A 17,077-nucleotide genomic window follows, 5' to 3' on the forward strand; every position below is an offset into this window, starting at 1 on the left:
GCTGCCAAAACAGCCCTGACCCGTCGAGGCATGGACTCCTCTAGACCCCTGAAGGTGTGCTGTGGTATCTGACACCAAGATGTTAGCAGCAGATCCTTTAAGTCCTGTAAGTTGGCTCGGACTTGTTTGTTCAGCACATCCTACAGATGCTCGACTGGATTGAGATCTGGGGAATTTGGAGGCCAAGTCAACACCTCAAACTCGTTGTTGTGCTCCTCAAACCATTCCTGAACCATTTTTGCTTTGTGGCAGGACACATTATCCTGCTGAAAGAGGCCACAGCCCATGAAAGGGTGTACATGGTCTGCAACAATGCTTAGGTAGGTGGTACGTGTCAAAGTAACATCCACATGGATGGCAGGACCCAAGGTTTCCCAGCAGAACATTGCCCAAAGCATCACACTGATCTGCCGGCTTGCCTTCTTCTCATAGTGCATCCTGGTGCCATGTGTTCCCCAGGTAAGCGACGCACACGCACCCGGCCATCCACGTGATGTAAAAGAAAACGTGATTCATCAGACCAGGCCACCTTCTTCCATTGCTCCGTGGTCCAGTTCTGATGCTCACGCGTCCACTGTTGGCACTTTCAGCGGTGGACAGGGGTCAGCATGGGCACCCCGACTGGTCTGCAGCTATGCAGCTCCATACGCAACAAACTGTGATGCACTGTGTATTCTGACACCTTTCTATCAGAACCAGCATTAACTTCTTGAGCGTTTTGAGCTACAGTAGCTTGTCTGTTGGACCACACGGGCCAGCCTTCGCTTCCCACGTGCATCAATGAACCTTGGCTGCCCATGACCCTGTCGCCGGTTCACCACTGTTCCTTCCTTGGACCACTATTGATAGATACTGACCACTGCAGACCGGGAACACCCCACAAGAGCTGCAGTTTTGGAGATGCTCTGACCCAGTCGTTTAGCCATCATAATTTGGCCCTTGTCAGTCTCGCTCAAATCCTTACGCTTGCCCATTTTTCCTGCTTTTAACGCATCAACTTTGAGGACAAAATGTTCACTTGCTGCCTAATATATCCCACCCACTAACAGGTGCCGTGATGAAGAGATAATCAGTGTTTTTCACTTCATCTGTCAGTGCTCATAATGTTATGCCTGATCAGTGTATATATATGTGTCATTTTTAGAAAATGTGTTAATGCTTCCAGTAGGTTACCTTACCATACTTACCATACAAAAACAAAACAAACAAAAAAGGATTTATGTATTTTTGATTTATTTTTGATTTTTTTCATATTAAGTATAGTAAGGTAACCTACTGGAAGCATTAGCACATTTATTAAAAAAATGACCCCTGAACTATGAAGATTGAGTATCATCATTTGCATGTACATCATATAACGTTCTGACTGAAGGTTGTGTAAAAGAAACATTCCTGGTTAAATTCAACTTAAGCTCTATTGACAGAATCTGTGGCCTACTTTCGATTTCCACAGAAAATAAATTCAGCTCGTTGACATTCACATGTTTTCAGTGGAAGTGGATTCATTGTAAGTCTGTCAGCACCATTTTAAGTTATGTTTGTACAAACTGAGGGATGAGTTGAAATTATTTTCAGTGATAGTCAACAGCATGTCATAATGTCTATAGAGCTTAAGTTGAACGCAGAACATTCCTTCAATGTTTCTATGAGATGACAACTCGAATTTAAATTTAAACTTGAATTTATATAACTACATACTTGATATCTGATAAAGGTTCTCATAAGAAACTCTTGTCTTGCATATAGATTTCACACAATGAAACATTTCTTCCATAAGTAATAATGATATTTATATATAATAAATTAGATATTTGTTGTTTTTGTTTGTAATTAATCACAGGGTGAGCGTGGCCCTGCTGGCCCACCAGGAATACAGGGCGACAGTGGAATTGGACTTCCTGGACCAAAGGTCAGCCGCATTTTTGTACATTTTTTTGTACTGCAAATACACTGAAATTCTCCAAAATCACCACAAACAATCAGACTTTAAAGCTGGAAAAACATCTTAAAACTGGTCTCTCAGCCTTTAAAAGTTTGGGTCACTTTTCAGTTGATCAGGCTTGGAGAGGAGGGGTGCGTCATTAGCCAAAAATGGTTGCAAGTTCCGTTGAATTGTGTTGTAATGACTGAATTTGACACCATAGTTGGCTTTGGGAAACGCACCCCTGATAAACCACCATAATACAAACTTGGCTAGGATGTAAAACCATCTTAGACCATTAAACCATCTTGTGCTGGATTAGAATGGGTTTTTTCCTTTGACTTTCCATGGTTAATGAGCCACCTAAACTGGGACTTCATTTAACCCTATAAAGTCTACTGTATCATATTTGATACGCAAATGTCTTTAAAATTATCATGATCAAAATTTTGCTGAAAAGCCTGTTGTACACAAACTACTACATGCCTTCTGTCCTGATTGATAGTTTATACTTTTTTTTAGCAAGTAAAAAGCCTTTTAGTATAATTATGTCTTTTTGCTGTGAAATCTTTACTCATTTTTAAAAAGTAAATGTAAGAAATTAACTTTTATATTGTTAGAAATATTTCAAGATGAACATTTACTGGACTGAAGTAACTTAGGTTTACTTGATAATCCATACAGCATATGGATACAGCATTATTTATTTTATTTTTAGAAAAATCATGTTCAAATGTCAGTATCAGATATGATTATCAGGCCTTTGACGAACGTTTATTTGTTCTCTCAATCGTCATTATATTGCATTGCATTATATGTTTTGTCACCAATCTAAAGCTACAGAGCTTTGATCATAAAACTTACAATTTAAAAATCATCTTCTAAGACATATTATTGATCACAACTGATATTTATATGCATTTTATGTAGTCTGCTGCTATACTGTTATAAAGATTTACATTACAAGCTTACTTTTGGCCACAACAGCAACTGCACCAAATTGCATATTTTGCTCATTTTGGGCCTCTGAATAAAACCTCCTTGAGTATGAGCTCCATATTCTCCTATATAAGCCTATACGTATCAAATATGATATATAAATATTTTATCTAAAGGTTCCATAAACTGTTCAATTAAAAAAAAGACTCTCTGACTAATCATATGTCAGGATTTACAGGGTTAATTTCTCTATAATCTCATTGTGCATTTTTTTTTAAACTTGACACAGATAGTAATGGTTGTGGTGATTCTCAGATATGCAATCATATTTTATATTTCTTACTCTTTCTCCTAAATTGTTCACTTTAATCCATCTGCAGGGAGATATGGGATTTCAGGGGAGACCAGGTCCTCTGGGTCCACCAGGCATAGGCGAGCCAGGTCTGCCTGTAAGTATACAAGCAGAAGGTCAGAAATATTTAGCTTCCAATATTGTTTATTAATCAGCCCACACTGAATTTTACGCCCATAGATTTCTGCAGAATTTAAATGCACATCATTCATGTATTTTCATTTAACACATTTAAAATCATTCCACATTATTCCCACAAAATCAGTGCAGAAAATGCAGCACATTCTGTTTAGGCCTGCAACTCAGCATACAAAAACCACTATAAGATACAAGAATCAATTCAATTGTCTTATTGTAAGTGTGATTAGATTATGCTCTTGCATTGTGGTGCTATATGACATTTCACATTTCTCCATTAAATCAGGGGCCTCAAGGGCCACAGGGGGTTCAAGGTGAGAAAGGACCACAAGGAGAGGGTTTTCCAGGTCCAAAGGTAAGGCTAGACCAAAAACACACTAATGTTCTCACTAATGTCACTCTCTGCTCTTTAATCTACCTGGAGATTTGTAGCAGCCAAAGGCAATCTCACAAGATCTAAGTAAACAAATTCAAGACTTGTAATTTTTTTTTTAATATACATCATTAGAGGCTCAAAGCCCCTGGTAAATCCTCATTTCAAAACCCAAGGCTATTAATTAATGTATGTTCACAGATAAATTGGCTGAGCATTACCAGCCGGAGGACACGAGACAGAATTTAATGGATTTCCTTGACCTCTATTAAGCCTCTTTGTAATAGATCTACATCAAAGCCAGAACTGCATATAAAATGTAACCATAAGTGAAAAATATAGCAAAGAAGCTTGATTCACATCTGTATGTCTGTAACTCAGCACTTTGAAAACCTTCAAACAGTAGCTAAACTAAATTATATCTCATTACTTTATGATGATGTTTAGTATTCATGATGATGCAAACAAATTAAGTTTTGAACCGATTCATCCGAACAGTTTGAACTGATTCACAGGAATGAACTGAACTTACAGCTCTAACACCATTTTTGCTTCTGAAGTTCATTATTAAAGGGTCATTGACGAATAAGGTTTTTAAAAGTGTAAAAAAAAAAAAAAAAACCTTATGGAGATATAATTAATTTTGATGTTTTATTAAGTGTTAACAATGAGATTATGTGGTTTTTATAATCAATTAACACTGATTTTGTAATTTTTTACAAAATTTGTCACCATAAAGGTCATTCGGTTTAACCAAAATTTCGGTTTTACTGAATGACACTTTTGGTTATACCGAATGATGATATATCAAACAATGCTAACAGGCTGATATCTAGCTAGCTAGCAAAAGGACAATCAAAGATTTTATATTTAGTACAAGTTTTTAAAATATTACAACATTTTCCATGTTTTATAGCGGTTGTACCGAATGACCTGATGTTTCGGGACATGCGTATGAGCAAGTGAAAACATGAATTTTTCAAATAGTTAAGAGAGAGTTAGTTACTTTGCTTCATGACCATGTGGTCCTTTGCAGGTGTCTGAGTGATGTCACATCCTGTCACATGATATTGACCACATGACTTGATCCAAAATGGTCCCTTTATATTGGTTACTCCGAATGAATCAATGAAATTCATTTTTCCAGACATTCTTTCTCATAACAAAGCAATGACTTCTACACATAATTTTAATACCATTTTGCACTACGTGATATATAATGTTATAAAATCATGCCAGAATAAAAAAAATATATACATTTATTAGATTTTAAGATATTTTAATCACAAATGAAATGGCTGTATTGGCCTTTGGACGGTTAAACCGAATGACCGTTTGACACTTCAAAATCTTTAAAATACCTTTATATGTAGCAAAATATAATTAAAACCTTTTGGATTCAATAAAAGAGATCTAGTTGTACTGCCTTACATACTTTGTATGTCATATCTTTGTTTTTTATTATTATTAAAGCCTTTGGACAAAAAAAATGACCCGTCAAGTCAGAGACCCTAAAACATTTTTTCATGAAATGTTTTGTCAAGCACAGTTTTCTTTCCTGTGTTGATTTATTTCCTATTAAAACAGGAAGTTAGGGCAGGACATATTAAATGGCTTGTCAATTTCTTTGAATAGCCAATAGGCTTTAGTTCACCTTATAGCCATGAACAATGATTTGCTACTTTCTATTGCAAATCAGTGTCAGGTGGTATTAGGGGAAGAAAGTTCTTTATTTGATTGACAAAAAAAAATTGGATACGACCATGAGTGCAAGATGTCATCAATATTTTTGGTCCATTTTCCTATAGGAGAGAGATGCATATTAATGTCAATGTTGTCCACAGCAAATGAAATGAAAGGAAACTCTTGAAATACATTTTTTTTATTACTTTGGATTCATTTGAAGTGCTCTAGATGTATCAAATGCAATCCATTAACATAAATCTTTATAATATTTCTTTATCTTTAAGTGTTATCGTTAACTAAAACTATTAAAAAATAAGTTTTCAACTAACTGAAATAAAGTTTAAATAAGTTGAAGTACTAAAATTATTAAAACTAAATAAATGAAAGCTAAATAGAAATATATATATATATATTTTTTAAATGAATAAAAATTATAAAAGCAAATAACAAAATTACTCATTAAAATGAAAACTGAAAATATAAAAATAAAAGCAAATTTAAAATATTAACAAATACTAGTATATAAAGTATAGTGTATATATAGAATATAAATAATCCTAAAATAATACTGGAATTCATCAGTGGTGAAGGTTTTATTTTGATTACTGCTAAGTAGTGTTTATTATATTAAAATAAATCCAAGATAAACAAATCCTGGATTAGCTCTAATTTACTCCTTATCAATTCAACCAACCATCAGACAAATTGAGCCACTTTTGAAAAACAACAATTGAGGCTCACTGAGGGATTGCACTGTATTATTATCAGTCGGAAATCCTTTAATGAGCATTTTCTATAGACAAAGAAGCAATATGTGCAGTGCAGTAAATGCATCTGAATGGCAGAGAAAGAGAGGTTAGTATTTCAGAGACACTGGGCTGATGACGCCTCTTTTGTTTGACAGGGGGACCGGGGTCTGGAAGGGCCGAAGGGACCAAGAGGACAGCCGGGCCTGGGAATCAAAGGCGATAAGGTGGGCTGTAAATATATTAGCCCATGAATGGGATTCACACAACCACACCATCTATGACACACAAAAGGCTTAATGAAGTATGTAAAGTGGCCCTACGTTCCCATTTAAATGCTGTAATAGAGGGCGAGAAAGAGCAGATGGGAGGGTGGTACAGCTCAAGTTACTGTGGGAAAAGATGAGTCCCGCTCACCTGCTAGTACTGAATAAAACACCAGTAATTTCCTATGCTCAAAATACACAGGTTATTATTCTCATAAGTTCATTGATATTTTAGAGCTGTTTTATTTGGTTCCATCTGAAACTGACCCATCCTCTTTGTGTCTTCAGGGTGAGCTGGGGCCTCCGGGTTTGCCAGGACCAATTGGACTCACAGGGCTTGGCATTCAGGGTGAAAAGGTGATATAGTGTGTTTTTCCTTGACTTATGTGTTTTTAACTGTCCTTGACTTATTTACGAGTCCAATGAATTGAGAAGAATTACATGGATGAACATGAAGTGGCATTATTTTATAATATGTATAGGGCCAGATTTACTAACAGGTTGCGCCAGGTCAAATGCTCTTTTTGGGGTTAAAAAACTACTATCAGGATTTACTAAAGACATGCAGTGAAAAATCAGCACTGAAAAGGCGTGGACACAGTTATTTTTGTACCTGACCTTATTGCATATGAATTTGTTGGAGTTTCCCTTTCAGACGCAAAATTTATGGGAGGAGACTATTTAAACGATTCATGCAAGGTGATTTACTAAGGTTTGCGCTAGTCAATTTACTGGTATTTGCGGCATCATTTACCACCCCAAAAAAAGCATGTTTTAAACCAGACGCTAATTTGTGCTGCTCTTGGTAGATTGCTTTGGTTATTATGGAAATGATCCGATGATAATTTGCACATCGTCAGTAGATTACACGCAGAACTTTCCACTCCCATCGCGCTTTTATGGAATTGCGCGCTAATTTGCCTTTTATATATAAATATATATATATATATATATATATATATATATATATATATATATAAAATTCCAAATAATGTTTTACATTTTAATACCAAAACGATAAAAAACCATTAAAGACTTTTCCTATTTTTTTTTAAATGCAAAAGGAGATTATTATTTCGAGATGGTCCTCAATGCAGAACATAAGATCCAGGAGGCGAGGTTGGAGCCAGATCCAACTCCTCCCACTTTACATATCCCTAAACCTACCCATCTCCACCCCCTGGATCTGAATCCAACTCCTCCCACTTTACATATCCCTAAACATACCCGTCTCCACCCCCTGGATCTGGATCCTGGATCTCATGTTCTGCAATGAGGAGCTACTGATTATTTCTAGCACAATTATTATTAGTGAGTGATCTTGGGTTTTCTAATGTACTCTTTCTCAATATCAGGGTGTTGAGGGTCCGAGGGGGCCTCCAGGAGGTAGAGGACCACCAGGAGAGGGCTTCCCTGGTCCCAAGGTTGGTACTGCTAAAGACTGATGAGAATAATGTAATTCATGGCAAACTGTAAAAGGAAGTGTTACATTTGTTCTTGGTTTAATCTTTGACTATTTTCCATTTTTTTCTAGGGAGAACAAGGTTTACCAGGAGAGATGGGGGCGCCAGGAGAGAGAGGGCAGGGCGAACCTGGAGCAAAGGTTTGTATTCTTAATAATCTCAACAAAAAGGTCCATTCAGGGTGGAAGCTAATTTTAGACCATGAAGAAAAATTTTAGTTGATACTAGGGATGTGCCCAAAGCCTAATTCCGAATTTGGAAATGCACGGAAAATGATTAACGCATTCTACGGAGCCCCTAAAGGGACATAGTTAGGCTTGCTGTGGGACATTTACATCACAGTTAATCAGATTTCACTTATCACGTGAAGATTGTAAGGAGAGATGACTGACAAGACGATGTCGGAGGATTGGTCCGCAACAGATCCTGAGCATCATTGACAAATATCTTCTCTTGTAAAATGTGTTATCAGTACCGGTGCTCCCTATACACAGAGTACACATGATCACGAATTAGAAAGCAAAAGTAAAAAGCGAACATGCATTCAAAAGTGATTTCAATACCCCGCATATTGATAGTAGCTCCCTGATGCCCGCAAATTATTTACAATATAATTACACAACTATATAATTGTAAGAGAACTCAAAAGCATTGAAATATATTTTTTCCATCGCCATGTCCCTTGAGGGGCTCCGTAGAATGTGTCATTTCCTTTCCGAACATAGTATTCGGCTTCGGGCACGTCCCTAGGTGATACTAAGTACTGATATTATTTCTTCAGGGTGAGCCTGGTGCATCTGGACTGGCCGGGGTGCCTGGACTTCCCGGGGAGGACGGTGCTCCAGGACAAAAGGTAACTCAACTTTCTGATGTCTGGACTGGTGTGAGGTCATCTATTTTAAATGAGGGTTCTGCTGTTCTTAATTTTCTCTTAGATATCTGATTTGTCTCTGAGCAAATAAGTAAACTGGATATTGTATGCATTGCAAAACCTCATGGGAAGACTTTATATTTCTTCTATTGTGTTTCTCTTCAATCAGGGTGAGCCTGGGGCATCAGGTTTGAGGGGACCTGAAGGGGCTCCAGGAATTGGCACTCAAGGAGAGAAGGTATTTCATTCATTAAGCTTTTTAATATTCAATATGTGTCAGAGTTTCTTTCTATATGAGTGTCTTGTGATTGGTTGATGTCAAAAAAGACAATATCATGTGTCATTACATCAGTATGTGTTGATTGATATTCTATGTTGTAATCTTAATAGGGAGATCAGGGCCAACGTGGCGTTCGAGGGTTGCCAGGTTCTCTTGGTATAAGTGGCCCCTCAGGATCAAAGGTGAGAATATCTCAAAAAAAAAAAAATAGAGCACAACTTTGGTTCTGGAAGTAGATTCTCAATTTTTCCATAGGCATTACAAAAATGATTCAATAACATGACAAATAGCTAAGCAATGAACTAAAGCAACCAAGTCCAAGATGAATCACAACATGAATGAAAAGTATATGAAAATCAAAGATAGAGACAAAAATGCTCATGAAGCCTGGAAAATGATTTAATCAAAACAAAAGTGATAGTTCCAATAAAACTACTGACCTGCAGTCATTGAGCATAATTATAAAATACAATATATTTTGCAATATATGCACTACCACAGTACTGTTCAAAAGTTTGGGGTCAAAGAAATTAATATTTCTATTCAGCAGTGATGCATAAAATTTAACAAAAGTGACAGTAAAGACTTTTATAATGTTAGAAATTTCTATTTCAAATAAATGCTGTACTTTTGAACTTTCTATTCAATCCTGGGAGAAAAAAACATCAGAGTTTTTTTTCATCAAAAAAGAGCATAACTCTTTCCCACATTGATAATAATAATAAATGTTTCTTGAGCAGCAAATCAGCATATTAGAATGATTTCTGAAGGATCATGTGCCTCAAGACTGGAGTAATGATGCTGAAAATTCAGCTTTGATCACAAGAATAAAATACATTTTAAAATATATTCAATTAGAAAACAGTTATTTTAAATTGTAATAATATTTCATATATAATATAAATATAAAACTGTATTTTTGATCGAATAAATGCAGCCTTGGTGAGACATTTAAAAATCTTACCGACCCAGACTTTTGAACGGTATAGTATACGTTTATTGTAAAAGTTTTTTTTTTTTTTTTTTTTTTTGCAAATTCAAAAGAGTGCATAGGGAGAAAAAGAATGCAGTTTCCAGAACCTTACTGTTGTGCTCTATAGAGAATAACTAAAGGAACTAAATATAACAATATTTTAATGAAATGTGAGAAAAACTGCATGATTTTTTGGCTCCAGGCTTAAAGTGCAATAAAATGCTTGTGGTTTTTCACATAGTGGAAGTACTGCAGTTACATCATAGGAACATTATACTGTTGCTTTTCAGGGAGAGCCAGGCATACCAGGAAGGCTGGGCATGCCAGGATTACCTGGACGAGCTCTTGCAGGACCAAAGGTAAGAAAGCCAAGCTACTACAACTGTGCCACACCCTACAGGCTAGCAGGCCCACTGCCAACACAATGAATCAGAACGTTTCTATTTCACATTCATCATAGCCAACTTAGCTATAAAACAGAGTTAATAAATGCTATGACCTCATCTCCTTGTGCCTTCAGGGTGATATGGGTCCCACGGGTCCTCCGGGACCAATCGGAGAGACTGGTTACGGATTGCCTGGTCCAAAGGTGTGACTTTTTAATCTGTAGAACACTGAAGAAAATGAGCAAAAGGAATGAGAAATAACCGGTGAAAAGTGTGGAATAATTGAGGTTTTTTTTAATCACCGGTGAAAAGTTTGGAATAATTAAGACTTTTAAATTGCCGGTAAAAAATTTGAATAATTGTGTTTGTTTTTTTAATTACCAGTGAAAAGTTTGGAATAATTGAGATTTTTAATTACCGGTGAAAAGTTTGGAATAATTGACATTTTTTTAATTACCGGAGAAAAGTTTGGAATAATTGACATTTTTTTAATTACCGGAGAAAAGTTTGGAATAATTGACATTTTTTTAATTACCGGAGAAAAGTTTGGAATAATTGAGATTTTTAATTACCGGAGAAAAGTTTGGAATGATTGAAAAAAATGTTTAATTACTGGTGAAAAGTTTGGAATAATTGAGATTCTTTAATGTTTTTGAAAGAAGTCTCTTCTGCTCACCAAGGCTGCATTTATTTAATAAAAAAAATACAATAATCAGTAATATTGTGAAATATTTTTACAATTTAAAATCACTTTTTTTGAATATATTTTAAAATGTAATTTATTCCTGTGATCAAAGCTGAATTTTCAGCATCATTACTCCAGTCTTCAGTGTCACATGATCCTTCAGAAATCATTCTAATATGCTGATTTGCTGCTCAGTTATTATCAGTTTAAATTGTAATAATATTTCACAACATTACTGTTTTTACTGCATTTTCAATCAAATAAATGCAGCCTTCGTGAATATAGATATATTTTTATTCTTATATATATATATTCTTCCTTATCACATTATCACATTTAGGGTGATCGAGGTAACCCAGGTCCACCCGGACCATTTGGGCCTAAAGGTGAAGGATTCCCTGGTCCAGTGGTAAGCAGTTTTTACATCCTTATTTAAAGCATCACTGCACGCTCATACATCACCCAAAAGATACATTTCTAAGTCATTTTTTATCATAGTTCCTTTACTAAGCTTTGTTGCTAGGTTTATGAGCAGGTGTGTTTACCTTATACAGGGTCTGCCTGGTTTACCAGGTCCACAAGGTGAGCCCGGCCCTGAGGGCATTGGTCTTCCTGGACCAAAGGTGAAGTTACCTCTTGAACCTGGCACAGCATGCATTTATGATGACATATAAGGGTCATTTCAGAAAAAAAGCCCTGTAAAACTGATTATCAATTAAATCAATATTCATAAAAACTATGTTTTGTTTAAAAAATATTTCAATTAGAGAAAAGACAAAACATTCTAAATTCTGCTAGTTTATCACTGGTTTGACTACAGTAGATGTTGATTTTTTTTTTTGTTGCTATGTCTAACTTATAAAAAGTAGTTAAATTATTTAAAAGTCACACTTTTATTGTAATAAAAGAAAGCAAACTAATGATTATGTGGCAATTATTACAGAAATACAGTTCAGTTATATTAAGATGGGAACATGAACATGTACTGCATAGTAAATGGTGGTTTTGGTAAAACTTTAATTTCTCTTCAGGGAGATGTCGGATTCAGGGGTTTGCCTGGTTTGCCAGGACCACCTGGTGAAGGACTGCAGGGACAGCCAGTAAGATTGATATTCATTCCCATAAATCTCCCTGACTAGAGTAATGAAAGTGTGATACTGCACACCTCACAGGTCCAGAACAAGAGGTCTGAACAAGCATGCATTGGGAGTCTGTCTGTGTTGCTGTGGTGATTGAGGAAGACAAGCTGTCTGTTCTGCCCTTATTAATTCTGCTGTATTGCTGTTTTAGGGCAACATGGGAAGACCAGGTCCCCCAGGGCCACACGGACCCCCAGGGGAAGGTATTCAGGGGCCCAAAGTAGGTTAACGATCTACTACCTGAAATATAGCTAAAATAATTATACAATGATGTTTTTCAGCAGTTTGGTGACATTCAGTCTGGATTTTTCTGTATTTACTCTGAAATTGCTCAAAAAGTGTTTTGTTTTCAAAAAGAAGAACCATCGTTTCAACCAAACAATTCAAAATGTATATTACAGGTCAAAAGTTTGGCAATCAAGATTTTTTGAAGTTTTTTATACTCAACCAAGGCTGCATTTATTTGAAAAAAAAAAAAAGTAAAATTGTGAAATATTATTACAATTTCTGTTTGAATACATTTTAAAATGTAATTTATTTCTGTGATCAAAGCTGAATTTTCAGCATCATTACTCCAGTCTTCAGAGTCACATGATCCTATACCAAATCAGCATATTAGAATGATTTCTGAAGGATCATGTGACACTGAAACTGGAGTAATGATGATGAAAATTTAGCTTCACCAACACAGGAATAAATATGTATATATTTATTCCTATAAATATATAATAATATTTCACAATATTACTGTTGTACTGTATTTGTTCAAATAAATACAGCCTTGATGAGCATAAGAGACAAAAAATCTTAATTATTCAAAATTTTTAACTGGTAGTGTATTTTAAAAATAATCAAGACACTTTTTAAACTAAATTAACAAAAGACATAATTGTTGTGATGTAATTTTATATCAGCAGCAAAATCAGTAATTATTTAATATTGCCCACCTCTACTGGAATGTAATAGCTGTGTCTAAGCGAAGTTATGAAAATCTGGTTTAAAAAGGAAAATACAATTGTTTGTTGAATCTTTCAGGGTGATCAGGGGGCTCCTGGAGTGACAGGACCGAGGGGCCCATCAGGAGAGGGACTTCCAGGCTCCAAGGTGAGACTTTGGTTTAGAACTTTAGATCATACTAACTAAAGAAGTTGGGGAAGTTATAAACTATACTAGATTTGTGAATAAAAGAAGCATGCTATATCACACATCACGTGTGAAGAAGGCGTTTACATAGATGTCTTAAAGGCACAGTAGCATAAAAAACAACCTGTTTAGTTCAGGTCATAATTAATAAGGGTCAGAAAGATTCATTATTTTTTGATAATGATATTTCTATTTTAAGTGTAGCTCAGGTATAAATGTATGTATGTCTCTCTGTCCTGCAGGGTGATCGTGGTTTGCCGGGGGAGAGGGGCTTCAAAGGAACGAAAGGTGACTTTGGTGACCCAGGGACTCCAGGACTAGCTGTGAGTTCATTTAGACACTATAAACCATCTTTTGTGCAAAGAGCAGACAATGTAAATACTAAATCACATTGTACTTTAGTGTGTTTTATGAGCGTTTAAATCTGCTCCTTTAGGGAAGACCAGGAATCAAGGGCGAACAAGGACTCACGGTAAGATCAAATACATTCACATCTTTTCAATTGTTGATTAATTTTAGTAGATGTTCAATTTAGGAATGCAATGCAACCATATGCATTGTAAATATTAGCAAATTCAGTCATTTTTAATGATTTTTCAGAGAGAAGACATAATTATGCTTGTTAAGGTGTTCATTTTAGGAAAATTGTGCAACAATATGCTTCGTAAATATTAGCAAATTAAGTCATTTTCAATTATTTTCAGAAGAAAGACATAATCCAGCTGATTATCCCCTAAACCATCAACCCCCCCTTTTTGAGCATAGACATGGAAATGCACTATCCAAACCTAAAAAGTTGTAATTAAAGAATGCTTTGGAATATAGACATAAAGCTGGTCTCGTTTTAAAGAAGACACTCAGCAGATTATTCCTGAAAGCACTTCAAAAAATAAAAGTATGAAAAAGTTATGGAAGTTTATATTCAATGTAAATCAAATGTACTGTACTAAACATTTTTATTTTATATAAAAAAGATATTTTATCAAATATTTTTTACTCTACAACTGCTATCAAATCAAAGCCATATGTCTAAACTAGTTGTGTTCCAAATTTGAAGTTGATATCACAAAAATCCCATGAGATTTTGTTTAGGCGCTGTACCAAAAATATCCACCGGGTGTCACCCACATTCCATTGAAATCTTTTTGATGCACACTCCTGTAACAAATTTATAAATTTCTATCCAAATATCACATCTATCACAAAACAGTCACCAAATATGCAATCTCGAGACCTTTCCGACTATACGTGTTTTGTCAAGATTAGAAAAAGTTTGTACGGAGCTCCGGACATGACATGCAGGAAAAAAATAGTAGGCTAAATTGTGCGCATGATTTACTAATTCGTTCCCCCGATTTACTAAAACGTGCGCACAATTTACTATTTCGTTAATCGAGGGAACGAATTAGTAAATCGTGCGCACGATTAAATTTTTTTTCTTGCATGTCATGTGCGGGGCTCCGTAAGTTTTAAATATAAAGTAGTTAAAATAATATTTGTAATATGAAACCTGACACCGCCCACAAGGGGAGGAGCCTGCTAAAAGAATTTAGAGTACCATTTCCATGGTAAGGCAACGTCCAATTTCAAAATGGTTTTCACAGGATGAATTTTGTGTTCGTAAGCTTTCGAATGATACCTAATTTATGATAATTACTAAAATATGTGATATGAAAAAATGCGCTAAATAAAAAGAGCGCCAAGCATCCCGCTAGACAGTTAAGGGGTTAAGGAGTTATTTTTAGGAAAACAACCATATGCATTGTAAATATTAGAAAATTCTGTCACTTTTTAATTATTTTTGAGAGAAGACATAATCAATCTTGTTAAAGAGTTAATATTAGGGAAACTATGCAACCATATGCACTCTAAATATTAGTAAATTCAGTAATTTTTAATGATTTTTCAGAGAGAAGACATAATCAAGCTGATTAAGGAAATCTGTGGTGAGTTTTAGACTTTAAATATGACAAAGCAAATGATTTGATTATGAAATAAAAGATGCGTTATGATGTGACTTCATATATTTCTAGGATGTGGTATTAAGTGCAAGGAAAGGCCCATGGAGCTGGTGTTTGTGATTGACAGCTCCGAGAGCGTGGGCCCGGAAAACTTTGAGATCATCAAGGACTTTGTCACAGCCTTGGTGGACCGTGTCACAGTGGGCCGTAATGCCACGAGAATTGGTCTCATTCTTTACAGTTTGGACGTCCATCTGGAGTTTAACCTGGCCAGGTATATGACAAAACAGGATGTCAAGAAGGCGATCAGGAACATGCCTTACATGGGAGAGGGCACCTATACTGGCACCGCCATCCGCAAAGCCACACAAGAGGCCTTTTACAGTGCCAGGAACGGTGTCAGAAAAGTAGCCATCGTCATTACGGATGGACAAACGGATAAAAGGGAACCAGTTAAGCTGGATATTGCAGTACGTGAGGCTCAGGTGGCGAATATTGAGATGTATGCACTGGGTATCGTGAACTCCTCTGACCCAACGCAAGCAGAGTTCCTGAGAGAGCTCAACCTCATTGCCTCTGACCCTGACAGTGAACACATGTTCCTCATTGATGACTACAACACACTGCCAGGTGAGCATGGAAGAAAAATAGCCAATATGCACAGAGAAATGATTATGTATTTTTTAACTGCATATTGGCCTGGGTGATGTAACTAAAAAAATGCATTTTATAATATAAAATAATAAACAATAAATTGTATTAAATGTAATATAACAAATAAATAAATTTTGTATACAATGATTGTTATAAAATATAAATGTTGACATATATAATAGCCAATAGGCTGAAAAATATAATAAAAATAATATTTTAAAATATAAAATAATAAATAATAAAATTTTATTATATATAATATAAAACATAAATTATGGCAATATTGAATCTTGTCGATAGACTGAAATATAATATGTTAATTAAATATGAAATAAAATAATATGGTATAAATAATATAGAATAAATAATAAAAGTAAAAAGATATATTTTTTATAATTTAAAATAAACTAACTGAATTAAATGTAATATAACAAATAAATATATTTTATATACAATGACTGATATAAAACATAAATGTTGAAATAATAGTCATTATGCTGAAAAATATAATAACATTTTAAAATATAAAATAATAAATAATACAATTTTATTAAATATAAAATGTAATATAAATTTTTTTGTTGTTGTTGTTATAAAACAAATGATGGCAATATTTAATCTTGTCGATAAGCTGAAATATAATACGACAATGAAATATGAAATAATAAAATATTGTATAATATAGAATAAATAATAAAAGTTTAAAAAATATATTTTATATATAATATAAAATAATAAACAATAAATTATATTAAATGTAATATAACAAATAAATATTTTTATACAATGATTGTTATAAAACATAAATATTAACATATATACATAATACTCAATAGGCTTAAATATATAATAAAAATTACATTTTAAAATATAAAATAATAAAATTGTATTAAATATAATATTAAATATAATTTTTATGTTTTTATAAAACATTGACGATATTGAATATTGTCAATAGGCTGAAAAATATTTTAAATAAATAATACATTTATATTAAATGCAATATGTAATATATATAAATTTATAAACAGTATAGATATTATAAATTGCATAAATATATAATTATTTATACGTTCAAGTTATCAAAAATTAATATTGATG

At 34.4% G+C, this 17,077-nt stretch overlaps 1 protein-coding gene across 1 annotated transcript in view; it reads left to right on the forward strand.

Moving 5' to 3' along the window:
• Positions 1-17,077, forward strand: part of col28a2a (collagen, type XXVIII, alpha 2a) — a 37,461-nt gene that overhangs the window by 15,371 nt on the left and 5,013 nt on the right. The window contains exons 12-32 of the mRNA XM_051906663.1: positions 1,841-1,909; positions 3,241-3,309; positions 3,637-3,705; positions 6,314-6,382; positions 6,710-6,778; positions 7,777-7,845; positions 7,956-8,024; positions 8,666-8,737; positions 8,925-8,993; positions 9,146-9,217; positions 10,299-10,367; positions 10,529-10,597; positions 11,420-11,488; positions 11,634-11,702; positions 12,111-12,179; positions 12,370-12,438; positions 13,254-13,322; positions 13,604-13,684; positions 13,798-13,833; positions 15,271-15,307; positions 15,395-15,952. Of these exons, the coding sequence (XP_051762623.1) occupies positions 1,841-1,909; positions 3,241-3,309; positions 3,637-3,705; positions 6,314-6,382; positions 6,710-6,778; positions 7,777-7,845; positions 7,956-8,024; positions 8,666-8,737; positions 8,925-8,993; positions 9,146-9,217; positions 10,299-10,367; positions 10,529-10,597; positions 11,420-11,488; positions 11,634-11,702; positions 12,111-12,179; positions 12,370-12,438; positions 13,254-13,322; positions 13,604-13,684; positions 13,798-13,833; positions 15,271-15,307; positions 15,395-15,952 (1,891 nt within the window). The remainder of the gene's footprint in view (positions 1-1,840; positions 1,910-3,240; positions 3,310-3,636; positions 3,706-6,313; positions 6,383-6,709; positions 6,779-7,776; positions 7,846-7,955; positions 8,025-8,665; positions 8,738-8,924; positions 8,994-9,145; positions 9,218-10,298; positions 10,368-10,528; positions 10,598-11,419; positions 11,489-11,633; positions 11,703-12,110; positions 12,180-12,369; positions 12,439-13,253; positions 13,323-13,603; positions 13,685-13,797; positions 13,834-15,270; positions 15,308-15,394; positions 15,953-17,077) is intronic.

Source organism: Ctenopharyngodon idella, chromosome 9 (genome assembly GCF_019924925.1).
Source record: "Ctenopharyngodon idella isolate HZGC_01 chromosome 9, HZGC01, whole genome shotgun sequence".
Lineage (NCBI taxonomy): Eukaryota > Metazoa > Chordata > Actinopteri > Cypriniformes > Xenocyprididae > Ctenopharyngodon > Ctenopharyngodon idella.